Here is a 27,434-nt window from a genome sequence, read left to right as displayed (position 1 = left end):
ACTATGACACTATTACTGAGTGCTTTCAGGACACATTGTCTTCCTGATAACAAATCTCTTCCAAAATGAAAAAGAGCTTTCCTTAATTTAAAATTTCAGTGTTGAGATTATTTTTCATTATTACAGCTATTTAATAATCTCTTCCAAGTCCTTTCATATTTTCAAGGTCAAGAATTTTTAAAAGGACTTATAGGACTCAAATTTATTTTTTCTTCTATCAAACCAACTGTGATGAGGTAATGGTGTTCTGCAAGTTGGCATTGGAACAACAAATTTTATATCAACCAGGGCTCATGCCTTTTTCCCTATGTGCCCTGTGACTATATGACTAATAAAATGCCTATTTTTATTGTGTGTGGTCCAGCTTCAGAATAATAATCATCCTTGAAGATTAAATTAATGAAAAATCAATTTAGCAATCAAATATTTCAGCCATAGTGGGTGGCTGAGTTAAGAAGGTATTATAAGCAGAGTATAATTTGTTCAGACATATAGGCAGTTGTTGGATTTCTTATTCAGACATCAATTACTGCAAGATGGTTAGCTGAAATTACAATTAAATAATGGTTGCAAACCTCACTGATAGAGTGCAGTCACATGTGGGAACAGCTGTAGTTATTTTAGAAGTGGCCATCCCTGCTGTTTTTTACTGTTCTTCCTCTGGAGGTCACAGACATCAGAAAGGGGCTTTGTGATGCCCTGCCTTGCTCAGGCAGCTTCAGCCACCACCAAGCCCTGGTTTGGGCAGGAGCCTTCACAAGGCCCTTGGGTGTCTCCTCCTGGGCTTGTAGCTCCCACAGGGTGCCAGCAAGCAGCCAAGGCTGCTCACCTCCTGCACTGCTCCCACTCTGCCTTCCGGGGGTTTGCCTGGGACTGTGGGGTTTGCTCACGGGAAGAATCCATCCTTAACCCCCTTCAGGATGATACATTTGTAATGGCATCTTTCATGCCTGTGTGCAAAGAGGGATTACCTGAATCATATGTGTTTGCCCAGTGCTCCTGTGACTGCTCCTGGAATGTTGCTGCTGTAAGCACTACAGTAAAATTTATTGTCCTACAATTGTACTTCTGTCCAACTGTGCCGAGGTTAGGAACTAGGCGGTAAGAGCAGGATTTTCAGAGAAAACGTTTTAGGCTTTTCTCTTTCAATTCTTCACATGTTCAGTACCCATCTTTATGATATGAGTGAAAATAATTAATTGCTTCTTGATGAAATAATTGCCACCAGTTTACTGCATGCCATAGGACATTATAGAGGATATGAGAGAGAGGCTTTGAAATGTGGTGTCAGTATTTCCAAGGGAAAATGATGATAAATTAAGAATTTGGACCTCCTCATGAGTTTGGGATTCCATTTCAGGGCTCAACCTTTCAGAGAAAAGCAGTGACTTAATAATCCAAGCCAAGTAATACTTTTTTATTCATGGTACAAGGGGTTTTAGTACTTGCTATCTGTCTCATAGAGCATTATGTGCTCGCTTACATATTGGGTGGAAAGGTTTTTCTGTGCAGGCTTATCTATTGCAATATTTCCAGATATCCTGTTTTAAAGCATTTGCTAGTAGCCATATGTATGCAATACATCATGAACAAATGCCAAAAAAACCCTATAAAAACTTATTTTGCGTTGTGAAAGAGGATGTAAGTTCAGATGTGCTCCATGCTGCACCACGGATGTGTCTTTTTAGCAGTTTTACATGTGGGCGTTTGCTATTAGGTGTTTGCTATTGTTAAAAGTGACAGCTACATCCCGCTCTTTAGGTGAGCCTTTTAAAAATAAGTGTAATCTACATATGGTTTGCATATTTTAATTTGTAATTTGCATATGTTAATTGACAGACACTGCAGCAGCAAATGGTATTGCATGTAGTCAGCGTAAGTTGTAAGAGTTACAGGAAAGTTTGCTCTTTTAAAGGCTCGGGAAAGACTGAACTACCACTGATTGTGCCCAGTGATGCTGAGGATGGGGAGGGCTCTGTATTGCACACTTCAAAAGTGTAAATGAATAAACACAATACTTAATCTCCTGGTTTTAAAACACATCTTGCAACTTTGGAAGGGAATTGTTCCCTGCTGTCAGTGCCTTCCATGGCAGTAAACTTCATGCCAGATCATATAGGAAATTGCTCTTAAAGTGAGCCTACATTTCTAGAGCATTTTAGGGGAAAGAAGATCCTGATTTTGCTGATTAGATAATATATGAAGTAGATCTCTCTTGTACCAATGCAGAGGAGTCAGGAACAGAACTGTGGTGCAGAGTGAACCACATGAACACACCGCTTTGTAGCACTGAAAACACGAGATTCATTTCTGCAGATCACCCATGCGTTTTGCAAGAACAAACCAGATCAGCATATTGAAAAATATCTGTTGGAGGAGACATCAAAGTTTTTGCTTAAAAAGGTGTTAGATAGGAAACAACATAGTAGGGAATAACTACTTTAATGATATTTAGGTTGCTGAATATTGCAACAGTTGACCTGTATTGGAATAATCTTGTAACAGGAGCCCCCTGGGATTTTTCTGCTCTGTAGCAGACACACTGGCATCAGTTTATGTATTTTCTAGCCCACTACATTTCAAATAAGAGCAGTTTCATATTACTACTGTCAGTGATGCATTCTGAAAATATAGTGAAAAAGACAAAAAGAAAACCTGTACAATTTTCCATCACAGTGACACCATTGTGGTATCAATAATGTGGATCATCCATCTTGCAGTACTTCCTGTGGTTAGCAGACAAGTGGCCAATGACTCTTCCCTTCAGCATATCTAATGTCACTGTCAGTACAGTTTTTATTCCATATTTCAGCAAGACTTCAGCTTAGAATCACATGTAATAAAGACAAGGTAGAAATTCCTGGTAAATCTAAGAGAATGATTCATAGATGGGCAGGTAGTTGGAAGAATCCCCTATGGTTGTCATCTCACTGTGCCCTTTAAGAAACATCCATTGGCAGTCACAGTCTTGGGGCTAGTTTGCAAATGGGGCAGGGGGAACTGCTGCATTTGCCTAGGACATGTCACCCCAATGTACCACAGTCAGTACAGGCAGCATGGTGTATGGAAAGGAGATTATTATTCCACATCAGTTGGCTAGTTATATAAAGGATTTTTTTATTTAAAATAGATGACTGTAGAATATATCAAAATAATCCTAATTTCTGAAATCACTGGGGAGACAAAAAAAAGACACGCACAACATAGATACTGTAGATTTTTTTCTATGACACTGGAGTGTAAACATAGACATTTCTCTGAGGAAAAAGAAAAAAAGTAAGAATTTTTCCTGGTTTCTAATCCTATTTGGGTTAAAATTTACTCCTTATAAAGTAAATGCCACTTCTTCTTGACACTGTTAAGAGTGTCATTCCTCAAGTGTAACTTGTAACTGATGCAGTAAACAAAAATGTTGTTTTGCTAATACTACCATTTGCTCTTAAATCTTCTCACAGTTGCATGAAAACCTGTGTTTTGAAATTCAACCATTCCCATCACCTTTCTTATGATTCTGAAGGCTTGGGTGCATCCATCACTACTCAGAACATACAGAGCACAAATAACTAAACAAACAAGCAGCAAACACAAATTCTTCAATGAAACGCTTTGGGTGCTCCTGTGAGTGACTTCCATGTGAATACCCCCTTTGAAGGACACTGAATGGAACAGACAGCTTACAACATGGGAGAGTAAAATGTGAATGGGATGACATACAAGTGATGAAACTCAAGGGGAAAAAAGCAGGTGGAAATAGAAGAGGAGGAGCAAAGGTTCAGCTTCCCTAGGCAGCATCCCCACGCAGAGCAAAGGCTTCTTGTGAAGTTGCTCTTTGGGGGTGTAGCCTGCCATCTGTCTTGGAAGTGGTGGATTTTTAGGAGACATTAAAGGTGACAAAAGTCATTCTGAGCCACTGTTTGTGACTATACTGCACACCATCTCATGAGAATAGCTCTGGGAAATCAGACTCACTATGCTTTGCTGACAAAATGTGTGTGTGGTTGGAAGCTCCTGTTCCAACCCAGTAGAATACTGGAGAAATTCAGCATTACTTTGCTAAATGTGTATTGCTCCTGAAGTGGGCCCATTATGGACACAAAGCACATGCTGTGAGAGAGGGTTGGTATTTTCTTCTTTCAGAAATGTGGGGCCCTATACCCTGTGACAGTGTCAAGGCAGTGACAGGGGAGACTCAGCTGTGAGGTGTGGTGAAACCAAACCACCCCTGAATCTTGTCTGCAGCTGTGACATGCACTGTGGAACATTATGCAGTCAGTGTGGGCACCTTCTGGGTACAAAGCCTGGGGAGGAGAGGTTTTAGTATCACATTGGTTGCTGTGAAATGTTTTCTATGTTATCTTGCATGCATTCAAATATTTAATGGGTTATTTCTAAGTTCAAACCCATGGCTCAGCCCGTCAAAGTAGTTTCAGTCTCTTTCAGTGGCAAGCAAAATTGCCATCCCTTTTTAAGGCCCACTTACCTCTGAGGTTCTTGCAAAAGCAGAAAACAACAAGAATTTCAGGCTCAACAGCCTGAAAGAATAAATTTCCCTGCATGATTTTTAGCACTTCCTAACTCTAACCAGATGTGAGGTATGCAAGAACAGCCTTTTAATTTATAATTGTAGTTGTGCTGATTCTAGGAACAGGAGGATAGGAGAGATGTGATTAAAGTACTGTATGAAATGCAAGACTGCTGATCCAAAAAAAATTTTAAATTTTAAATGTCATCTTCAGTCCAAGGCTTGTGCAGAGGTATGGAACAACTCTTATTTATCTAAATTGTTTTGTTCTTCACTGTGGGCAATTTTTCCTCCTTTTTTTTTTTTTTATTTTTTTGTAGCAAAATGACATTTTAATTTTCAATAATCCACAATTTTGCTGAAAAAAATATGCAAGCTTCACTTTGCATTAGAAAGCAGTTGCAGAGTAGGGCCCATGTTTTCAGATTGTGCTCAGCATGCTTTGTTGGCATAATCCAGAAGCATGGGGATCAGAAACAGTGCAGCCACCTGGGCTGCATCAGAGCACAGCACTGCTCCTCTGCCCTCACCTCTTAGGTGACTAACTTCACATAAATTAAAATTATTTTCTTTAATTCTTCTCACCATTATGCAAACAACATTTCTTCTGTTTAAGTGGAGATCCATGAGAGGCCAATGTTTGTGAATAATGTCTGAAATAAGATCAGTATTAACTGGGGTGGGGAAGGAGTAATTTGAAAATATTATATATATATTAGCGTACTAATGCAGTGAAGAAAGGTTGACTTTAGGCAAAGATGTTTTTCTATGGTGAAAAATCAACTTTGTAGGATTGTTCTTTTCTATTACTCTGTAATGGATGCTTACAACAGAACAATTTTTGACTGGTGTTTTCTGCATTTCATTCCAGCACCTTTTAAATTTGTCATATAATAAAAGCATGAATTGGTTTCTACCAAGCTTAGTCTTATATGGTGTTAGGCTTTGTAAACAAGTCAGATCTTTATTCACTGCAGTAACTGGCACACAAATCTGTTTCCAGATCCTGAGTTGAATTTTCAATGCTCGAGTTAAAAAACATATTCTTTGTTGTGAGTTATGTACAATATATTTGAAAGTCAGGGAACTAATTCAAATACATATGAATACAGTGCATGTCATACTGCAAGGTGGAGTATCTTAATTTTTTTATGCATAGTCTTCTTTGACTAAATGAATTTGAGGTAGACCAAATTAAATTAGTTTTCCCACATTAGGTGCTTTCTGTACATTTTTAAAATTTTGTAGATTTTGAGAAAATACATTTAACTTTTCAAAGAAGCACTTTGAGTTGCATGGTCATATACATATAAGGATATCAGAATATCAAGTTATTTATCTGGGATCATTCTCTTGGATTTCAACAGGGATTCTTATCAGGAGACTTGTACTGTAACCCTATCAAGCACACTGCTGATAGATAAAAGTTGTTGTTAAACCTTTAGAAAAGAGCTTCCCACCTTGAATTTCTCTCAGAGTTCTTCAGGAAAACATGTTCCAAGAGAATTTTATTTTAATATGCTTTCAGATTGAGATAATAAAGTCTATATACATTTTCCTGTAATTAAATTAAGTAGTTTTAGGGTGGCATCTGGAGATTCTCTGTGCTGTGACTGTACTTGGATGTCAATAGCTGTTAGTAGCTCTGACTTCCATGTCCAACTGTATGTAACCATCTCTTCTGTGGCTTTACACCTATTTATTTTTGGAAGTAGGTGTGATGGACCAGGGAAAGGATTGTGCCACAGTTTTTTTGTTTGTTTGTTTGTTTTAACATTTTTTTCCTTAGGTTTCTAGTTTTTGTGTTGTTAAGCAATGATGTTGGTCTGGATGGGCTTTTGGGTTCATCCTGTGTAGTGGTTGTTGTGGTTTTTGGTCAGGCAGTCCCTGAAATTGTGCAAACAGTGGCAGTTCAAGGCTGTCATGGGAAATGTGTTTTACCTATGGTAGTGCCAGAAATCACAGTGAGTCATTGTAGAAAAACTGTTCCAAGAAGATAATGTAATGACTCTCTAAGAAATGTGAAAAATGTATCATAGAGCTAAAAGGTGGTTGTTTCAACTTCAACACAGATTTGTTGTAGTACTTATTACTGATGTTACGTTTTTCAAGTTACGAGGATTTTGCATTACTTGCATAAATTTTTATTAAAAACTACATATAATATGTGTTCTGACTGAAGCTTATAAACCTACTACATTCCTTGCCCTTTTCTGAAACTGCTTCTTTATTATTTCATGTTATTTTGTCAGGCATCTGATTTGTATAAATGAACACAGGGTACTTACCTTCATTTTAAGAGTAATAAACAAGACACACTTTTAAAACAAACAAAACATTTTTAAATAGAAGACTGTTTTTCTAATTACCTTGTCCACTGTGTTCAATACCATTTTTACTTTCTCTGCAGTTAGCTTCCATGAGCTTGAAAGAGAAAGAAAGTGGGAAAGCAAGCTTTGCTGCTGAAAAAAAAAATCAAAGCCAACTTCCAACAGCTTTTTGAAAAAGAGTGTTCTGGTTGTTATAAAACATGTATATAACTGACAGCTGATATTATCCACTGGTGAGATATTGTTCATACATCTGCAGCATAACATTACCAGAAAAATCATGCTGGTTATCAATCCACATGTGCTCAATGCAGTTTGAGGATTTTGAGAATGTCATGTATATCTTTTATCATGTTACTGTAACCCCTCACCTCCCACCAGTTCTCCAGACACACTCCCCACTATGTTATCTCCTCTTTGATGCACATATCAACCCATTTCACCTCTGATATTTTTCACCTGAATGTGGACCATGCTGTGATAGTTGACTGACAGTGGTTGAGCACGAAGTCCTGTGTTGGGGGGAAAGGACTGTCTTTTTCCTTCACATGGCCAGCCTGTGGGTTTCAGTCTTGCCAGGAAAAGAATCCTTACAGTGTTGAGGAGGTCAGCTGCACCTGTGGGGCAAATGCCTGTATAAGCCTGCTTCCTCCCAGCACCAAGCAAGCCAGATGCTGTGTGGCCATTTCCTTGTCTCAGAGCCTGAACCAATACATGCTCCTTCTTCACCGGAATGTCTTCCTCAGACATGATGCTAAGCTATGCAAACATGTAGCTTTGGGTTTTCTTAATATTAGTGTCTGCCTACAATATGCTTTACAAAAACATCCATGGCTATGTTTGCACTGTGCCAACCACAGTGGAGGAATAGCTTCCACTGCTTAACCTATCTTCCATAAGTACTGGTATTGCTATCTCTCAGTACAAGGCAGCTTGTGGAGAGCTGCAGAAAGCATCCAAGAAGAAAAGTAAATTCTGTTTGAGCTAAATCCTCTGAGGTCCCATCAGCCTATGCTTGTCCTCAGACTTCACATTGTGAATGGTGTCCTCAGGCTTTTCATCGGGCATGGTGGTGATGACATGAGGTGCTATTCTGGCAGATACAAACTGGACCAAAACCAAAAATAGAATTTATCAGAGTTGCAGCTAATTGAAGGTACCTGATGTTGCTGATTTTGCCTGGATGAAAATCAAGAACTTAAGAAGTGAAAAAAGTCCTCCACTACACAGGGTACACATGGTACACATGGTACTGTGTTTCAGTCACTCACAGCTTCTCTTCCATTGTTTCTAAGGGTGAAAGTGCACTTTTCAGATCAGTACTTTCTCAGTTGTTTAGTCTTCCCTCATATAGACATGTTTAACCATATTTCTAGAATACATGTAAGACTTTTTTTTCCTGCCTCAGCTTCCCATCTCAATGTGGCTCAGATGAGAGACTAGAGATGAGAAACTGGTAGAATTATATTTGTAGACATCTGTCTCCAGGACAATTTCACTCCAGAAAATATAGCACAACAGATCTTCCAATGTGCTTTTGTAGCAATAATTGGAATGTTTATACAATTTGGGGGTAGGAAGGGGAAAGGGAAGGGAAGGGAGATCCCCAGCATAACAACCAAATTCTTAGCCAGTGATAATTGGTGCAGTTCTAGTGAATTGTCTAATTTTTATGGAACTGTTTGATTTAGACCAATAAAAGATGAATCAAGTCAATAGCTGTGAAATATGTGGGTTGGTCACTTAAACCACCACCAGCATGAACACTCCACAGGAACGCAGACACCTGTTTTTTTGCAGCAACCAAGCTTTGGTTTTGAGGTTTCTCTCTAGGTTCTGGTTCAGACCAGATTGGGTACCTGCCTAAAAGGATTGTGGCAGTATGTGAGGGTATGGCAAATATCACTTTATCTTAACATCATTTTGCTTATGTTTTTACATCATTCTTTTTTTTTTTCTCATGCAATGTTTAGCATTCTGCTAGGTCAGATGAAGTCAGGGGTCAGGGGTGTATTTGATTTAATACAACTGGATGGTTTCCCTGGTTTTTGTCCCTTCCTTTTGGTGTCCTGTCATTTGAATTTTATGGTTTTGCCTTTATTTCTTGAGACAACTTTTTTGGGTATCATTTTCTCTGCTGTGTTGGTCCTTTATGCTGGTACAGATTGCATTTGTTAATCTAAAATGCCTGTCCTGCACAATTTCCATCATTTTTACAGTCTTGCATTTTGTCATTTTCTGCTCCAGTTTGGTTGTGGTTTGTTATGTTTTGATAATGGTTTGTCATACAGCTGTGAATAACCTCTTTGGTTTGCTTTTTAAACTTTCTTCTTTGCAGTTATTGAGCAAAGTTTACTGAACTACTGTTTCTTAAAAGTGAATGATTAGCACAGACAGAAGTGTGAGTGGCTGTATACTGCAAGCAGACAAACCATTTGTTCTGTCTTTATTTACATTCAAATTGTAGAATTTTTATGCAAATGCAAATACTCTCTTTTCTAAATTGCCATCATGGGAGTGATGGTTTTGATTTATAAGACATGGAAGTCTTAGAGTTAAAACTGGAGCTTCCTCGTCTAAGGTATATCTTTTTGTCTGTAGAAGAATATGGGTAACCCACCCATTTCTCACCTCCAGCCTAAAAAAAAACAGCTTAGACTGTATGCTTCCTGATAAATCTGCCTGCCATGACAAAATCTGAATTTTTTTATGTTGCGTAAGGGTCTGGCCTGCTCTGTACTATTAGAAATCTTATTTGGTTGTTTAAACAATAAATTGTATGGGCTCTGAATTTTCATTTTAGGATCGAGTAGCAGGCTCCCTAAGTAGTTAGTGTTGTCAATGGATACAGAGAAAATAAAAAAGCTTGAAGCTGGTACAGAACTGTGCAGGGATTGTGCTCTGCTGTTTGTGCTTCAGCTTGAGACATTGGTTATGAGACCTGCAGGAAAGGAGCCGAGAGCTGAAGCTGACTGTGAGCCAGCAATGTGCCATTGCAGCAAAGAAATCAACAGCCTCCTGGGCTGCATGAGGCAGAGTTTGAGAGAGGTGGTGGAAGTGATCTTTCCCTCAGTATTGGAAAGACAGATCTGGTGTAGGATAGTCAGCCTGGACTCACCATTTAGAAGCAAGACATGGATATACTGGAGTGAGTCCAGAAACGAGATGTGAATATGATTAAGGGCTTGGAAGATTTGCAGCGTGAGAAGTGGCTGAGAGAGACCCTGCAGACTGAAGAAACCTATAATGTGTGCAAATATATGATGGGGACAGAGTAAAGAATATAAAATCATACTTTTCAGTATTGTGGAGTGTAATGCAAGTGGCAGTGAGCACAAAGTGCAACACAGAAAATTCCATTTAAACACAACAAAAACTATTTTCTTTAAAAGGCAACAAACAAGGTACAAGTTACCCAGAGAGGTTGTGAAGGCTTCATCTTTGGAGGCACTCAAAACCCAACTGGACACAGCCCTAGCCAAGCCACTGCAGATGCCCCTTCCCTGAGTGGAGGGTGGGATGATTTCCAGAGGTCCTCTCCAAGTCCAGGTGCTATCCTCTGAAAGGGGTCTTGGACTCTGCTGCTTGGTCTCAACATTCCCTGGTCTAGATTCTCTTAGCCTGAGGTTGAAATACTTGAGATCTGATAAATGAATTTTGTACTGAGCAGTTGTTTAAAGACTGGTGGTTAGCTACCGGTGTAATAAAAAAGGCTGGGGGGCGATTTTGTTGTAGGCTGGCTGAACCTTAATTAAAAATTACTTTCATGCAGTTTAGTTTTGTGCTGAGACATATAGGGGGTTTTATAGTTCATTTCTCCATGTTTTTACCAAAATGAATTATAGTCAAATATTGTCTCCAGAGGAATGAAGGATTTAAGACTGAGTTGCAGATTATGTGTCTGTTGAGAATAAGGGTCATAAGGTGCAGGGAGTAAAGCTGAGGTCTCATAGTCATAGTTTCTGTTACTTGCTCTTGACTCAAGTGTGTTTTAGAGGATTGAAGTGCTGGTTACACTCTTTCAAGAAAAGGAAATACACTGTCAAGCGAATCAAATTTTACACGCAAATCCTCACCAGGGTAAAATGTTGTTAGGAAATACTGGAGAAAAGGCACAGTCAGATCTAACACAATGATTGAATTACACAGGCTAGAAGGAATTGGAAAGAAAAAAATCTATACATTTGCAACTTTATAAGCGTTAATATTTTAGGCTATAGCCCTTAACTGTAGGCAGTGTTGTTGATATAAAACAAATAAGATGCTGCAGATAGCTACCATGAAAGTGAAATGGATCTAAACAAAACCATTGGGTTCTGGTTGTAGGAAGGATTCAATTCACTCAGCAACAGTACTGAATCCATGTTACACATTCCACTTTGTAACTTTGACACAAAATTGAGAACAAAGGCAAATTGGTTAGAAACATTAGATTTCCACAATATCCAGAAAGTGCTGTGTAGATAATTAAAAATAAAAGCATACCTTTAAGTAGATGGGAAGAATATGTATATAATATGCTAATTTTACTCCTCAAAAGAAGTGCTTTTGCAATATGGAGGTATTATTTCCACTCTCTTCCAAATTTCATGGTGTTTAAAATTTATAATGTGTGTAGATTATGCAGATATTTTTGGAATGTGCAAATACAATGTAGCATATTACTATTATAATAGTATTAAAAGTACACTATTGTACTATAATATAGTATTATCATTATTACTATTGTATATATTTTATATCATACTTTTACTTAATATTTAATTAGTATAAATAAGCAGAAATTTCAATTAGTGAAAATTAATCATATATTCCAATTTTTATTCTAAAAATCTACATGATAGAAGCCTAATCTTACTCACTAGATAGGGATTAAAAAAGGACAGGTCTGTGTGTGCCAGATTCTGCCTTGGATACGTGTGGGTGGTTTAATGAACATGGGTCACATGTCTCTGAGACATGTCTCTGGACTTAGTAGACTGCCTTTTCACTGCCTTCCGTGCCACACTAACAAATCTGACAGTAGCTTTTCCTAGGAATTGACAGATTTGTGTTGTTTGGGTCTGAATCCACTCGGCAGATAAGGTGTTCCAGAGGTAGAGGAGCAATCCCATGAACATCCTGCCTTGCAGCTCTCCCAGAGCTGGAGATTTGCTGTTGTCCAGCTTCAGAGAGGGATCCCTCCCTGCCCATCCCAGCCAGATAGACTGTGTCTGGGAGAGAACACAGCTGATGTGCTCTTTCTCTGGGACAATTTTGGGAAAAAAAAAAGTGTAGGCAGAGCAACAGCAGTGATATCACTATATAACTCCATGAAGTTTTGCTGTGTGTGTAGAGGTCTGTTTACTTCAGTTACAGAAATCTATGTAAATGAACAGGCCAAGCCCCTGCCCACGCAGATGTTAGTTAGCTGTGCCCACAGATGTCAATTAACAATTAACAGAAAGCTTATGCTCTCTTTTGCAGTGCCCAGAAAGGTTCATTTGCAATCAATGGGCTGTTGTGTCCTGGCTTCCCTGTCCCTACATCTGGCTGAGGAGAGTTAGTTACATCTCCATTTAATTACTGAGATCCAACTGTGATAATCTCTCAAGCAAGAGACTCTCATAGTCTGCCTAGAGCTTTATGGGACAGCTCAACATTCTGTGTTGGGAGCCAAAAAAAATCCCACAGCCCCAACCAGCAGAGTTCCTCAAACCCATCTATAGCATGTTGATGAGATAATCAGCTGCAGGCTGCGCCAGAGCTTCCAGAGCTCCTTTGAGCTATAGGCAGAGGGTGTTTTTTTCATTCTGTTGCTGATTCTGTGGAACTTCTAAGGGCTTTTTATCTTTTATATTTTTTGGGTTTATTTGTTTCTGTTTTATTACTTATTTTATAACCTAGCTTTAATTAAAGACAGAGGACTTGACAGGATTCAAGCTGCAAAAAAACAGCCTGAAAGCAATAAAACCAATATTTTTTGTTTCACTGATTAACACTTCCATTGTTCTTTGCTACACCAACTTGGCAGTTATTTTACATGGTATATATGCTAAATCCAAATGTCTGACCCTCAGAGCTTCTACTGTAAATGCAGCACATGAGCAATTCAGTGAGCAGGGAGGGGTTTGCTATCAAGCCCTGCTTCTGCAAAGAGGCCATGACTCTTCATTCTGTAGAGGGGGCACTGGGATTTTGACAGCCTACCTTTGGCACACAAAGGGAGGAAATGTTCTTCTACTATTCCTATCCCACAAATAATACCAGTTTCCTGTGAACTAGAAAAACATGTTTGCTTTCTAATTTACTCAAATCTTCCTTGGGGAAAAAACCCCCAACCATTCAACAGTACCATCACCACCACACTGTGTGGTGGTACCAAAATAATATTCTAAACTATTTTTTCGGCTGGCTTTCTACCCATAGCTCATCTGAGGCTTGGAAAAACGCTGAACTTCACTAGTTATGGACAATCCCATCTGGACATCATTGGACTTTTTGGCTCAGTTTGGGATGGAATAATAAGTCTAGAGTTAAATATATTCCTAACAGAACTAAGTGTTTTATGCTCAGGGAAACATATCTAAAAGGGAAAATAAACTAAAGGAACAGGGTGAGAGAAGGACATACTGTTGTTGCTTACCCAGGCCAAAAAGCAGGAGTGTGACCTCAATGCATCCCTCCTTGAAAGGCAGGCCTTGGGCCATTTAATATGTCAGATGGTTTTATTCTATTCTTTGGAATTCCCCATGTGTGATACTTGAGGAATTATATATAATGTAACTGTTACTGACCTATAAAGCTTCTCGCCTATGTTCATAGATTGAATTAATTGATTTCTGGACCACTCATATTTGGGAGGGGTGTCACAAGTCTATCTTACTTCAATTCTAAAATTGCTTTTTTCTGATGCATGGAAAAGTTATATGGAATCACATTTAGCCAAGCTGTCACACTACAACAGAACCTAATGTTACATCATGCCAGTGGATGACAGAATTCTTCTTTTGTGCAAAATATTAATTTCTGATAAGCCTTTCTTATAGACATTTTCATATAAAAAAGCATTTCTTATTACTAAATCCAGCTGATCTTTGTCACTTTGCTTTGATATCTGGGCAACTGTTAGCAAAATCAAGAAAAGATTAAGTGGCAGTGCCTACTTCTCATAAGAAATCCTCCTTCAGCTAGGGAGGAATGCTGCCCAGGACAAAATGAGAATTTAAAGCAGTATTCCAGTGATCTGGAATTAATGCCTGAATGCTGAGGAGCAGGTAATTTTTCCTTCTAGTATATTCAGTATCTTGCAATGTGGGTTGCACATTTCACACTATTAAATGGTCTTTTCTGGGTAATGAGACATAAAAGCCTGTTATTATTTGCATAGATTAAGGTATTTTTTCCATGTCACAAAATATTGCAAGTTTGTTTTTAAATGCTTAAAAATCCCTATGCTTTGGAGTAGGGTTGCTCACCTTTGTGGTAGGGGTATCCCTTTGTCCTCTTTGTGGAAATACGACTGAATTTAGCAGATTTCTAAATATTTTGGGGAAAAGAAAGGTACCCATTCTCAGGTATTCAGTGCAGGCTTCACTAGAGTTTGACAGCTACAATTTCCAAGCTTTCCCTTCCCAGGAGTACAGCTCAGTGGGACATCCACATGCCAACTACATAGAGTAACTAGATATTTTGCAGGTCAGGGCTATGAGGAATCATGGTCATTTCCATTACTAGACCCACAGGGCAGGCTCAGCCAGTGGTGCATGCAAGAGCAGGAAACCCTTTCATCTACACTGCTGGCAGATGTGCCTGGGATCCAAGTGGCCTTAAAGAGGTAGGAACTTGTCCTGAGTGTAGAGGAAAGAAAAGGGAAGAGGAGGGGGAGAAAAAGGAGAGTAAAAATCAGGACCAGATGCCATTGGTATGATAGAGGAGAGAGAAATAGGAGCTAGGAGGTGGAAGGAAAAGATGGAGGATTATTGAGTAAGGGACAGTTGGAAGTCAATTAAAAAAATACAGGGAATTGGGATATGTTTGGCTGGCTGAGGGTACACAGAGGAAAGAGGTCCTCTTGACTGCTCTCTGGCTGATGAGAAGCTGAAGGAAACAAGAAAAGATGGGATTAATTTGGAGAAAGAATCTGCTGTTACAAGGAGAAAGAGTGGGAAAAAGCGCAGAGAGATAATTTGTTAGGGATAACCCACAAAATCAAGATCCAGAAGGAGTGCTCAGGCTGCTAAGGCAGGGAGGCTGGGAAAAGCAGCTGTGGAAGCCTGGCTGGGTGGGAAAGGCACTGAAAAAGTGTGTGTGAAGTTGGCATTTTGGGCAGTGGGGTGGAAAATGAGAAAACCAAGACTAAATAACTGGGCCTTCTTAATTAAGAAAAATGAAAAATTCACGAAGATTTAGGGTAGGTTATTGAGTTATCTCGAGCCAAGGAAAAAAGAGACATCATTTGAGGAGGGGGGGAGGACAAGGAGATACTGGGAGTTGACCAGTGAGCTTGGAAGATAAGCAACCAATCATAAGCTGAGAAAACAGACAACTGGACTTTGGGGGTGGGTAAGGAAAAATACTGGAGAAAGAATAAAGCCCTGACATTAAGAAAGGAAATTACAAGAACTTCTCCATACTTAAACTGCTTCTGCAAATTCTCAGCTCAGCTCCTGTGGCTAAGATCTGTGTGCTATCTCTAAAGGCTCCATGTGATGCTCCTTTAGGGAAGAGTGGTGTGGTAGGAAGGAGCCCTACAAAACCATGCACAGACACACATTCTTGAACTCTAAAGCTGAGCTCTAAAATACGAAGGAATTCCAATAAAGCACATAAAGCTTCATTCAGCAGCTGGATGTGCTATAGACTATACTTTCCATTATTGCTGTGACTAGCACTGGGGAATTGCAAACCCAAGGCCAGGCTGACATAGAGCTTGCTCTGTGCTCTGCAAGGGGTGAGTTCATTTCACTGGCATAAGGATGGCTGGACCACATCCTAAAGTGGCCACAAGTATCCAGTTGTTCCATAATTCTGCTTTCATTGTTTGGGATCCTCCTGCTGTTGTACTGTGACACTAAATAACTCATGCATTTACTCAAAATGTAAAAGAAGGCAAAGAGGACATTTTATTTTTGACTTTGTAATATATAGAATTTTAAAAGTATAGTAGATTGGAGGGTAAAATTTCTACCTCTCCAACCACACTGGTTAAACTAATAGTCTATCAATTTTCTCTTCCTATAAAGAAGAATGTAAAACAATCATTATTTACATGAACAGTGTGTGAGAAACTCTAGTAGAAATATGTAAACATCAGAAGGTATAGAAAACTTTTAAAAGAACAGGGTGACATCCTGCTATCTCTAGCAGAAGATATGTGGTGTTTCTGAAATCTTGTTGACGTGTACAGTGGCAGGCACAGGTGGAGTGTGTATGTCCATGTGTGAGTGCATCCATCTACTGCAGGTAGGGAGAGAAAAGCACCATTGCCATGTTCCCATTCTTTTTCTCAGGAAAGGGTTGTATGAATGCATGCAGCAGAGCAGGGAGCACACACACATATGTGCTTTTATACTCATCTACACAATTATGTTTTGGAAGAGAAAAGTTCAAGGAATAGTCCTTTGTGCTAAAAAGTGCACAAAGGGATGATCTCTAGGCCTCATAAGAGTTATTCCACAGCCTTTTGTTGTTCTGGGAAATTCCATCTCCTGCACAAAACCCCTTGTTACTGCTGTAGAGTTTCATGTTTTTCTAGAAATGAAATGATTGTTTTAAGCCATTGAGTGCTTCGGGAAGAGAACCAAAATCTTGAACATGCTTTAGTCTTTCCTGGCAAAGCTGAGGAGAGGTCTGCTCATTAACACATTTCCTTTACTGTTTCTTCTGGAGCTGAATATTTAGCTGTAAACATTTATGCTGGATATTTGCATCAGTTGTTTTCAGTCCTGCAGACTGACAGGGTCTGCATGTGTATCTGTCATGGAAAGTGAGGTTGCATGGAGCACACCCTTGTGTGCACCTCTCTTCCTCTTCATCATTTTGGTCTCCCACTTTGTTCTTAACAGTAGCATATCCCTGTGGCAAGCATAGATAACACTTACCAGGAAATAACTTTTATTAAAAATGCTTATTATTAATAAGAAAAAATTATTTAATGTATTTCTAGCCTTGTTTAATATGTTGTAGCTGTATATACAGGGCAAAAAGCAATGCCACATGACCATGCTGCTTTGGGAACAGTCTATAAACTGCAGTTAAATAGTTTCAAGATATTTATGCAGTGTATAAGTCACATGAATAAAGGTTTATCACAATCAGTAGGAATGCTGGATTTTCATATCACCCATTTGCTGCTTAAGATGATTAGCAGGAAATTTAATTTGCACTAATTAGCCTTAGGGGAGCAAGAAATTAACTTGATGGGTAAATTTCGCTTTTTACTATATACCACACCAACATGAAGAAATTTGAGTTAAACGATGAATTAAATCCTATGATAATACACTGGACTTCAGTTTTTCTAAATTAAATTTAAAGACTGTAAAAAATATTATATGCATGGTTAATGGGTGGGGATTTTTAGGATCTACAATTGTACAACAGTCTTTCAATGTATCCACTGAAAATCACACTTCCAGACAGTGTGGTATATTTTTGTACATTAAACTATATTGATATGTGATATTACAGCAAAAGCTTTTACAACTCCTAATTTTCTCTATTTGCATATTTCCATTACACAATATACATTATGATTGCCTATACAATATTTCATATTGCAATGCACAGAACAAAAACAGTATTCACAGAACTACTGTGAAAATTCCCTATTTTTTAATTTGCAACACCCATTTGCAAATGCATTTTTATGTTCAAGAGCCTTTGTTCATATGCTGGAAAAATTTCTATGAAAATAGTTTTTCTAGAAATCACTCTCAAAAGTATACAGCAAATAAGGGAGGCATGAGTCACCACATAGTCCTAATAGAAAAATTAGAATTAGGCACTAATAAACTTTAATCTTGCCTGTGGATGGTGACTTTTCTACCTCATTCTTCCAAGAGACCATTTAGATTGCTTGGTTTTTCCCTGTAAAATGAAGGCAATTTTTATGTATCCACCACTCAAAATTACTGTGGATTGATTAATGCTTGCAAAGCAATGAGTCATTTGGTATGGAAGCATCCATCTATTATAAACTGAAATGTTCTCTTATACCAGTCTTGTGGTTACATTCAAATTTATCTGTAAAGAAGGAGATGGAAAACATCAGTTGCATATGAGATAATTGCCTTTGATGTCAGTGGTGCTGCTGCTACTTTGTGCATCTGAAGCACACTCACACTCACTACGTTTTTGGAATTAGACCTTGTAAAACTTACCTAACAGTAATACTGAAGTGAGAGATGTGACTTCAGTGAGTTTTGCCTGACTAAATAATTCTGAATTGGATACCTTCAGCCCATAATTTATGGTTTAAGTTGTGCATGTAAGGCAGTTCAGGTGTCTGCTCAGGCTTTCGAGCCTATGACATAAACGCTGGTCTGAGAGATCTCAGATAGATCTGTGGGTGGTCATATATTGTGTAACATCCTAGTTTTCCATTCTCAGGTCCTCCTTCAATCCCCAGTACTCTGATTTCTCAGTAGCAGCCCTTCTGTTGAATCAAGAGTGCATGTACATGTGTGTGTGCACATATATACAAGTGGGTATATATAAATATACATGTGCCCACACACACAAAAAAATATCTATATGTGTATACAACCCCCTTGTATAAAAGTGCTTTGCTTTTTTTGGATGTAGAAGTATATTTCTGTCAATACTCATCACTTGTATTTAAACACTTATGGGTAATATTCAGCTTTCAGTGGTAATTGACATCATGTGGGTTTTTGTGTAATAATTACTTTGGGACAAAAAAACCTTGCAGATGGTTTCAAGAGTGACTCTAACTTGCCATCAATGTAAAAAGATTAAATATGATGAGCCCACTCCCTCTGAATGGAGTCAGTCATTTTCATTGATTTCAGTGGGAGCAGGCACAACTTTGTCTCTACAAAAGGGAGAGAACATGTATTATATTCATTAAATGAAAGTTTGATTTCATTGCACTTAAAATTATTCATGTGCTGTTAGCAAATGACTTGAAATTTTATAACCTAGAGCATTTGTTGAATTCTGCTTTGTATTTTCCTCACAGCAATTGGAAGAACCCTCATTCCTCGTTATTTTAGCACTGTCTTTGAAGGAGGTGTAACAGACCTGTATTACATCCTCAAGCACTCAAAAGAGTCATACCACAACTCATCCATCACAGTGGACTGTGATCAATGCACCATGGTCACTCAGCATGGAAAACCCATGTTTACCAAGGTAACAGGAAAGACTCAATAAAGCATGTTGTTGGTTTTTGGTTTTCTTTTTCTTTTTCAGTATGTATAAGTGTGAAGAATATTGGCTGTTGAATTTTTCTGGTAGACTGAGATTATTTCTAATACTGAAAACCCTTGGAGCCATTTAATTACTGTTTTCTATATTCATTATGTGACTGGAAGATTCTGTGGGTATCTCCTGTAAGTCTCCCAGAAAGATTGAGAGAAACACATAATGCCAGGTTGCCAGAACTATCATTTTTAAGTGAATTAAATTCAGCCTGCCCATCTCCTTTTCTCAGGGTTTGATTTTAAAGCAACAATGATATTTCACATTGCTGGTACCTAACATTTGAGATGGTATGCATTGCATTTGATACTTACCTAGTCAAGGACTCTAAATCTCTAGGAATATACTGATTTAATACAGTAGGATGCCAGTCCAAAAGACAATGAAGTAAATGGAAGGAGTCAATTGAAACATGCTCTGGATCAAACAGTTAGTGAATATTCAATATTTGGAATTGATAGTGAATTATCTTCATGCATAGGGCACATCCAGTCCTGTAATTAAAATGGGTGCCATATATGTGTATAAAAAAGCAGTACCAAAAAAAAATTAAAACAAAATTTGTCTTATATTAAAAAAAATCAGGAAACTTATTTCAAAGTGGATACATATTAATACATTAACAGTAAATAATGATAACAGGAAATAATGATAATAGGAAATAATGATAATAGGAAATAATGATTTTTCCATATTTTACTTGTTCATCTTTAACTTTTTCATAAAGAAAAGAACAAAAGGAGAAGGGGCAGCAGGAGAAGGTAGCTATTCTGTGTTGCCCTTGAATTGCAAGACTATGGAGGTTTTAATTTTAAGTTTCTGGCTATTGACAGCACCATGACCAGGGTTACATGGCTTATGCTGTTTTAGTTGTTTGCAAGTCCCATCCCTTTGCAGGTGCTGCTCTGCCATCTCCCCTGGGTGGGGCTCAGAGGGAGGAGAACTCCTGGTGTGTGGGGCACTGGTGAGCCAGGACGTGTGAGCCCATCCAGCCCCTGTGGCTCACACAGACAGACAGAGAAGAGACCAGATATTTGTGTTGGCCCCTCTTTGCTACCTCACTGCTCACGAGGAGCTGTGAGTCCTGGCCATGTGCAGATGTGCCAAAGTTACACAGTAGGTGCTTCGTTGCTGAGCTCCTAAAGCGATTTCTGTGTCATTTCCCTTTGTGTTGGCTTTATGCAATAGCAAATAAAAGGGGGTTGGTGCGGGGCTTTTTTAACCAGTAAATACAGAATGCTTTTCTCAATTCCGTTAGATTATTTTACTTATCATGGCAGCACATGACAGTGTTGTTATTTTGGAAAGGAGGTTATCACCCAGTTAAGTAAAAGAACGGTATGGACTGGGCTGGGTGCCCACCTCTTGTGAGGACACCACACGAGGAGCTCCTCCCGTGGCACTGTCCTGTTGTGCTGCAGCCCTGGCAGTGCACAGCTTGCTTCAGCCTTCACATTTCTCTGGCAGATTCCAATATAAACCTGTGTCCTGGTAGAAAAGTTCAGGTGGAGATTTGATTTGGATTCTAGAAGAAAAATTAGGAGGGTTTAATGTCTATGTGTTTAAAATGCCACATTTTTGTAAGAGCAAATGTGAAATAAAACACAGTAGTTTGTGGAATAGGGGAGAATAATACTCTCTCAGAAATAAGTTAGAGCTGAATGTTGTCTCAGTTGTGCTTATTTAACTTCTAGCAGAGATACCAAGGGCACAGATCTTGTACCCAAAGGTAAATTCCTACTCTCACAGCATTGGTGATGGAACAAAGCAGACCTCCCATAATAAGCACCACTGCAATGGGCTGTGTAGCTCCTTGGATCATATCTGAATTTGACCCAGGGAAACTATCATGATGGGGGGGAAGGTGGGGGTTAACACAAAATACAAACTGTTTCAGTTTCACAATCAAATTCTATGCTGCGAATTCACTAAATTCTAGTACAACAGACTAAAATACTTTTCATTATGTATTGAATGAAGAGTGCACAGAATCAAGAATCAAATGTGTTTTATTCATTTCAACATTTTGCTAGTTAGAGCAACTCACTGCATACAGCAGTATTGGATGAATATATAAAATGGCATTTCCAATTCTTTTTAAACAAATATGGCCAGAACATGCCTAGCAGTAAGAATATGTATAATCCAGCTTGTCTCTAGAGCCTAAAAGGTCCTTCTAAAATGTCACACACTTAAAAATTGTTTTATCCAGATATAAATAAATAGCATAAAGAATTTATAATAGTTCAATGGCATAAATAAAATGTAAAATACTGAAGCCAAGACCACTATGTTTTTTTACTTGGGAGATGCTCCAATTTTTTCTTCAGGTAGATGATAATTTTAGGAGTCCTCCTAAGTCTCTGTTTTCACTGTGTTTACTCCAATTCTGGCACTCCCATTTTATGTGTAGGCAAATTGATTTTCTATAGTGATCAATTATTATGTTTCCCAGTGGAATGGCAGGGGTGGGCATTGCCCTCACCACCAAAACTGAGTGCCTCATGTGCTCACCACTCACTTCCTTCTCCCAGGAGTGCAGCCATCAGCTGGATTTTATTGGTGAAGCCCTTAAAAATCAGCAATTCTAATCCCTACTAATAATATCAGGCATTGCCCAGATTTGTATAAGCTTTAGGTTTCTTTTAAAGCAACAACTCTTGTTTGAGAAGTGGCAGTTAATAAATGGAGAAGACTTCTAAAGATGCCAAGTGTTAAGAGAATGAGATTGTGATCGAGAAGGCACAGGACTAGAGTTGGTTTTCATAGCCACAAGCAGTTGAAATTCCTACAATTAATAAGTGCAGTGAAGGGGTTAAAAAGCTATTGGTTAGTTTGAGAAATGTTCTTTTTTAGTTTTTTCCTGGCCTAGTCTACAGCAACCACGTGATACACTGAATGCCTGCCAGCCTCTTTCTTGTTGATCCTCCGGAGACCATCTGTGCTGGGGGCATTGATTAGAGTGTGTCTGCTGGGATTACATCTTTTCTGTTGCCATGCCAACTAATCAGCTGATTTTGGTTACCACAGAAACAAAATGTCAGAGCTCACAGTACGGTAACATGAATTCAGCACAACAGAAAATGTTTTCTTAATTGGAGACCCTTTTGATTTTTTGGATTCTATGTAAAAGGCAGCTTTCAGGAAAAAAATAGCCCTTTTAAAATAAGAACTGTGCCAATTTTATTGATTAAAAGCAATGTGTAAAATTCTACTTTACATAAGGAAATTAAATTCCTTTATAAGATGTATAAATTTTTACCACTGTAATATGAAGAATGTGTTTAAGTTTTTCTATTAAAATTTGTTAATGCCAGTGCCTGAAATCTGCTAAGAGCTTTGGCAGTGTGAGCTTAACAAAAGAAACATTTGAGAAGCCACAGGTATTATTATTTTAAAAATTGTTTTAAACCTGAAATATTTCCACATTAACTGAGCAGTAACCAGGATCTTTGGCCTCGACACAGCAGCATTAATACAAAATATTTTCCTTCTATGAATCCTTATGTGTGTGCATGTGTACTATGTGATTTTTCATCACAGTGCAGGTAATATGAAAATCAAAGGTGAAACATAAGGCACATTAAATATCTGAATGCATCACTAAGGTGTGTTGAAAAGGGCAGATGAGAACCTGTTGCAAGATTGTCCTTCACAGGTCTACAGGAATTTGTCTATATAGTATGCCTGTTAAAATTATCTATATGTTTTAGCAGAAACAATAAGGAGGAAAAATAGTAAGGACATTATGTGAACTGTTAACCAGAAAAGCCACACATTGACCAAGTGAGAGCTGGCCAAGTCTGAGTTGGAGTTTTTAAAAAGGCTCAACAGACTCAGCTGAATCTGGGATGAATCAAATATTAGCTGAATTAAAATTAAGGTGGCAGAAACCCTTTGAAACCCATCACACCCTGTTTCCACCATATCTTCCACAATACCCTGAACTTGCAAGTTTACTATGAGCAGGGATTGTAAGTCTAAATCTACAATTAAAAAAAAAATCAACAGTGATAGTTAATTTTCAAAGGAGACATCATTTTCAATACTCCACAGTATTCTCAGTCAAGATACCATGCTGAGCTTGTATTTTTCACCTTAAAGAACACCACAACCATGTACCTTTTCCACAAAAAATTGTGGAGAGTTGTTTAAAAGTGTCCAGTAATTTATTTTATTTTTTTATTTACAAGTATTACCCACTTGCTGCATTTATTCCTCACATATTTTCTCTCCTTCTTAAACAAGATTCCTCACAAAGCTGTGTGAGTCACTTTTTGTGGAAGCAGCTCCATTGTCTGGCTCTCCTCTGCTCCCCTCACTCTCAAACCTGTGAGCAATGCAGCTGATAAGGCCCCATGGCAGGTACCCACCTGGCTTTCCTTGGAAGGGGGAATTAATAAAATTAGATAAGAGGGGAAAACAATCCCAAACACCACCCCCCGCAAAAGAAAAAAATCTCACCACAAAAAACAAACCCAACAGAAGAAAACTCTTGGAAAATAAAATAAAATAAAAAAAAATTGAAAAAAAGTTATGAAAAAGGATGAAAAAAACAGGTTTGGCCGCAGGCATTCAGGGTGCTGCCTACTCCAACTGGACATGAGAGAAAGGTGAATATGCCAAGACTAAAACAGGGTTGGGAATGACTGGTTCTGCAACTTGCCATAAAGAGCAGCACCACAGTCACCTCCACTGCGAGGTTCAGTCATTAATTAGCAGTAGCAAACCATGAGGAAAAGAGAATTGATGCAATAAATAAGATTTAGCGCACAATATTCTATGTTTGTAAAATGCTATAAAATCTATAGCATTATAAGTTACTGTCTCTGAGGTAAGCCCTATGAAGTAATTCTCCCCCATTCATTTTTTCTCCCCAAGAGGTTGAAAAACAATTAATCTAGCAGAGATGAACAATAAAATACTGCTCTGATATTTTTGAATGTTGTTTAATCGATGATACAATAACAATGAAAACAAAATTCCTGGGAATTTATTTCATGCATTTTATGTATTCTAGGTATGCACAGAAGGACGTCTTATCTTGGAATTTACTTTTGATGACCTTATGAGAATAAAAACATGGCACTTTACTATTAGACAATACAGAGAATTAGTCCCACGCAGCATTCTAGCCATGCATGTAAGTAATCCTTTATTCATTTGACCTAATGCAAAGAGATGAGATTAGGTTTATGAAGAACTCCAGCAAATTTCACACCCAAGGCAATTAACTATAAATATTTTGGTTTGCCTGCAACTACATCTATTCACAAGTTCTTTCATCACTCCCTTGTTTTTCAGTGCTCTATTATTGCCACTGTTGCTATGTTTTCATTCTATTTTAAAACGTAATTTTCTTTTTAATCCCACTTGGTGGTCTGTATAATTTGGGTACAAAATCTCTTCTTATTGACCTGAACTACACCAAAGTCTATGAATTTTCATTGTTGTAGGTACCAATGATAAATTTGAGATGAAGCAAACTGATGTTACCCTTGCATAGACAGAAGATAAGAAATTGCCTTATATTTACTTAGAAATCTTTAGAATTTTAATGCAGACCTTTTTGTTTCACATTTCACAACTTTCTTTTGTTATTGAAAGAAAACACACACAATGAAACATTAAAGTATTAAATATTCTACAAGTTAAAGTAAATTGTAGAGAAACAAAGAACATACTATTATTGACATTTTATTTCTTCACTATAGACCCATTCCTACTAGCAGCGCCTCAATATACAAAATCAATTGCTAAAAGGACCATGGTTTTATAAAGAGTAAGAACATAAACACAAATACATTCCTATATTTTGACATCAAGTTACTTAGATATCCACAGATAAGAAAATATTAATAGTGAAGAATTTTATGTAGCTTAAGCTGGAGCTTTTTTCAAAGTGCTGTTTCAAGCCTGAAGAAAACACCTTTGAAAACCTGTCCCACCATTTCTGTCCCAGGATTATCTGCTGTTTTAGGGAACTGATCAACTGGACTCTTCAACAGTATCCCATTAAGGGACAATGAGGATGGCCATGATTGACTTTATGTATTTAGGGTGCTGCTAAATTCAGAGTGGAAGCAGGTTAGACAGCAATCAGCAGGTATTAATTTTAGTAAGGAGATTGATCTCATTTTAAAGAGGAGGCTGGTCTCACAGGTAAAACTCCTGGCTAGGGTCAGGGAAGGACTATACTTGCATTTTTTCCCATTTAATTCTGGGAAAATAACTTAGATCAGAAGGGTTCTCCAGACTGTCTGTAATGTCACATATTTGATGAGGTCCTTCTGCTGCAGTTTCTTACCCACAAAAAGAAAATTATATGTTTTTTATTGCTGCCTTTTTCTGTCTAGTCTTGGGGGACACACAGCCAACAAATAGAAGTCTCAAAGTGTATTGCAATCCCTCAGGAAGCTCTTTGGTCACTTGCATGACCAGACCTCTTAGGTCTGTCTTTTGAATGGGTGGTCAGGGATCACAGGAACATACTGGAAAACAGTCTTTAGTCTGCTCCAATATCATAATGCTTAAATTTTCCTATGCATATGGAGCTCTAGCTTATTATATAAATTTAGCATCAGTGTATAATTTTTCCATAGCAGTGGCACTGCTTTTCAGGGAACCCTCCCTACATTCCACTAAACACATAGTAAAAATACCCCAATGAAAAGCAAAGTGAAAATTCTTTTTTCCTTTGTTGTTTAGGCACAAGACCCTCAGGTGCTGGAGCAGCTGTCCAAAAACATCACTCGAATGGGTCTGACAAACTTCACCCTCAACTACCTCAGGGTAAGCACACCATAGCTGTATTTTCGTGAGCATTTTTTAAAAGGTACTGTTGGCTTTGAGTCAAGGTAATGAGAGCAGAGCCTGTGTTGATCAGGTAAGAAATTGACCCTTAATGAGGGTGGAGGAAAAACAAAGATACTGCAGTAGAGATGTAGCTGAAAACAATGAGCTATTAAAAAGGCAAAGAATTTTATAATTCACTCCAAGCCTTGTGTGAGTAGCCCCTCTTTTTAACAGTCTTTCTTCTCAGTTTTGAGTAATGCCTTTATTTTATTGTAAGCACAAAATTCCCAGTATTTTTCCTTTCTGTTTCACTGTGCCTGAGAAAATGGCAGCTAATTCTTATTAACAGCTGCCTGTCTTCTCCAGCTTTTCAACCTTGCCACCTCTCCCAGGCAGAGGCAGGGCTGAGGGAAGGTTCAGCTCCAGCCCTGTTTGCAGCAGTCCCTCAAAGCAGTCCTCACTTCACATGCCTCTGGGAGCCTGAGCTTCCTCCTTAGCCTTGCACTGAATTGAGTGTGGTTTTTACGATTAAATAATGCATTTGTTCCCATTGCTTTCTGACCCTTAAAGTGCATTCAAAGTTTAGATGTTTGTTTTTATTTTTGAAAGTCTTCCCTGGTGTGGGCTTACGATAAATACACAGAAACACACACATTTGTAGAGTTCATATTTCAAGCTTAAAATTCAGATTTTTCCTATTTCTAGATGTGCCATCAGTGGATAAAATGAGGCAAATGCACAATGATACACCAAGCTAATTTTGGCCAAGACTATCTGGTTTTATTATTTTTAATTTTATGAGTAATTATTCAGGGTACTTTTTTAAGATAACACAAATACTAGGAAATGCAGCTATTTTCAGCCTAATGTAGAGCTGTACCTAAGTGTGCAATTTAGCTGTACTTCATTCAGGTCTATGAACCTTGTAATGCCTTCCCTATGAATGGATGGAGTCCTGTCCCCAGAGTGTTTTGAACTCAAGGGAGACAGTGTGCAGAACTGAGATGGTGGCAAGATCTCTCTCACTGTATCCCTACAGTTTATTGATAGCCTGTAGTTGTACTTATAGCATAAGCCATTGCTGATTGTTGCTTTCTGGTATTAATGTAAAAATTACAGTTCAAATTACAGCCTGAGTTGTACAGGGCAGGTCTGGTCTATGGTAAATGAAAGAAGAATATGGCGTAAAATCTCAGAGGAATAATACATTGCATTAGGATTTTTCCACGTGTAAATGTGAGATTAACATGTCCATGTAATGCACATTGTAGTCTCATGGTTAGTTTAATTTGTGATTTGGTACACAGAGAAGCTCTTGTGCTCTGGCAACCCTGCAGCCACGCTGTCAGTGTTTTGTGGTG

At 38.3% G+C, this 27,434-nt stretch overlaps 1 protein-coding gene across 14 annotated transcripts in view; it reads left to right on the top strand.

Annotated features, from left to right (window-relative positions):
• The window catches only part of LDB2 (LIM domain binding 2), a 363,936-nt gene that overhangs the window by 292,565 nt on the left and 43,937 nt on the right, over positions 1 to 27,434 (top strand). For all 14 annotated transcript variants that reach the window (XM_077782782.1, XM_077782780.1, XM_077782781.1 and 11 more), the window contains 3 exons: positions 19,037 to 19,209; positions 24,299 to 24,421; positions 25,987 to 26,070. In XM_077782782.1, coding sequence (XP_077638908.1) covers positions 19,037 to 19,209; positions 24,299 to 24,421; positions 25,987 to 26,070 — 380 coding nt within the window. The remainder of the gene's footprint in view (positions 1 to 19,036; positions 19,210 to 24,298; positions 24,422 to 25,986; positions 26,071 to 27,434) is intronic.

Source organism: Lonchura striata, chromosome 4 (genome assembly GCF_046129695.1).
Source record: "Lonchura striata isolate bLonStr1 chromosome 4, bLonStr1.mat, whole genome shotgun sequence".
Lineage (NCBI taxonomy): Eukaryota > Metazoa > Chordata > Aves > Passeriformes > Estrildidae > Lonchura > Lonchura striata.
Note: the sequence above shows the minus strand (reverse complement) of the source record. Positions and strands in the feature narration are given on the sequence as shown.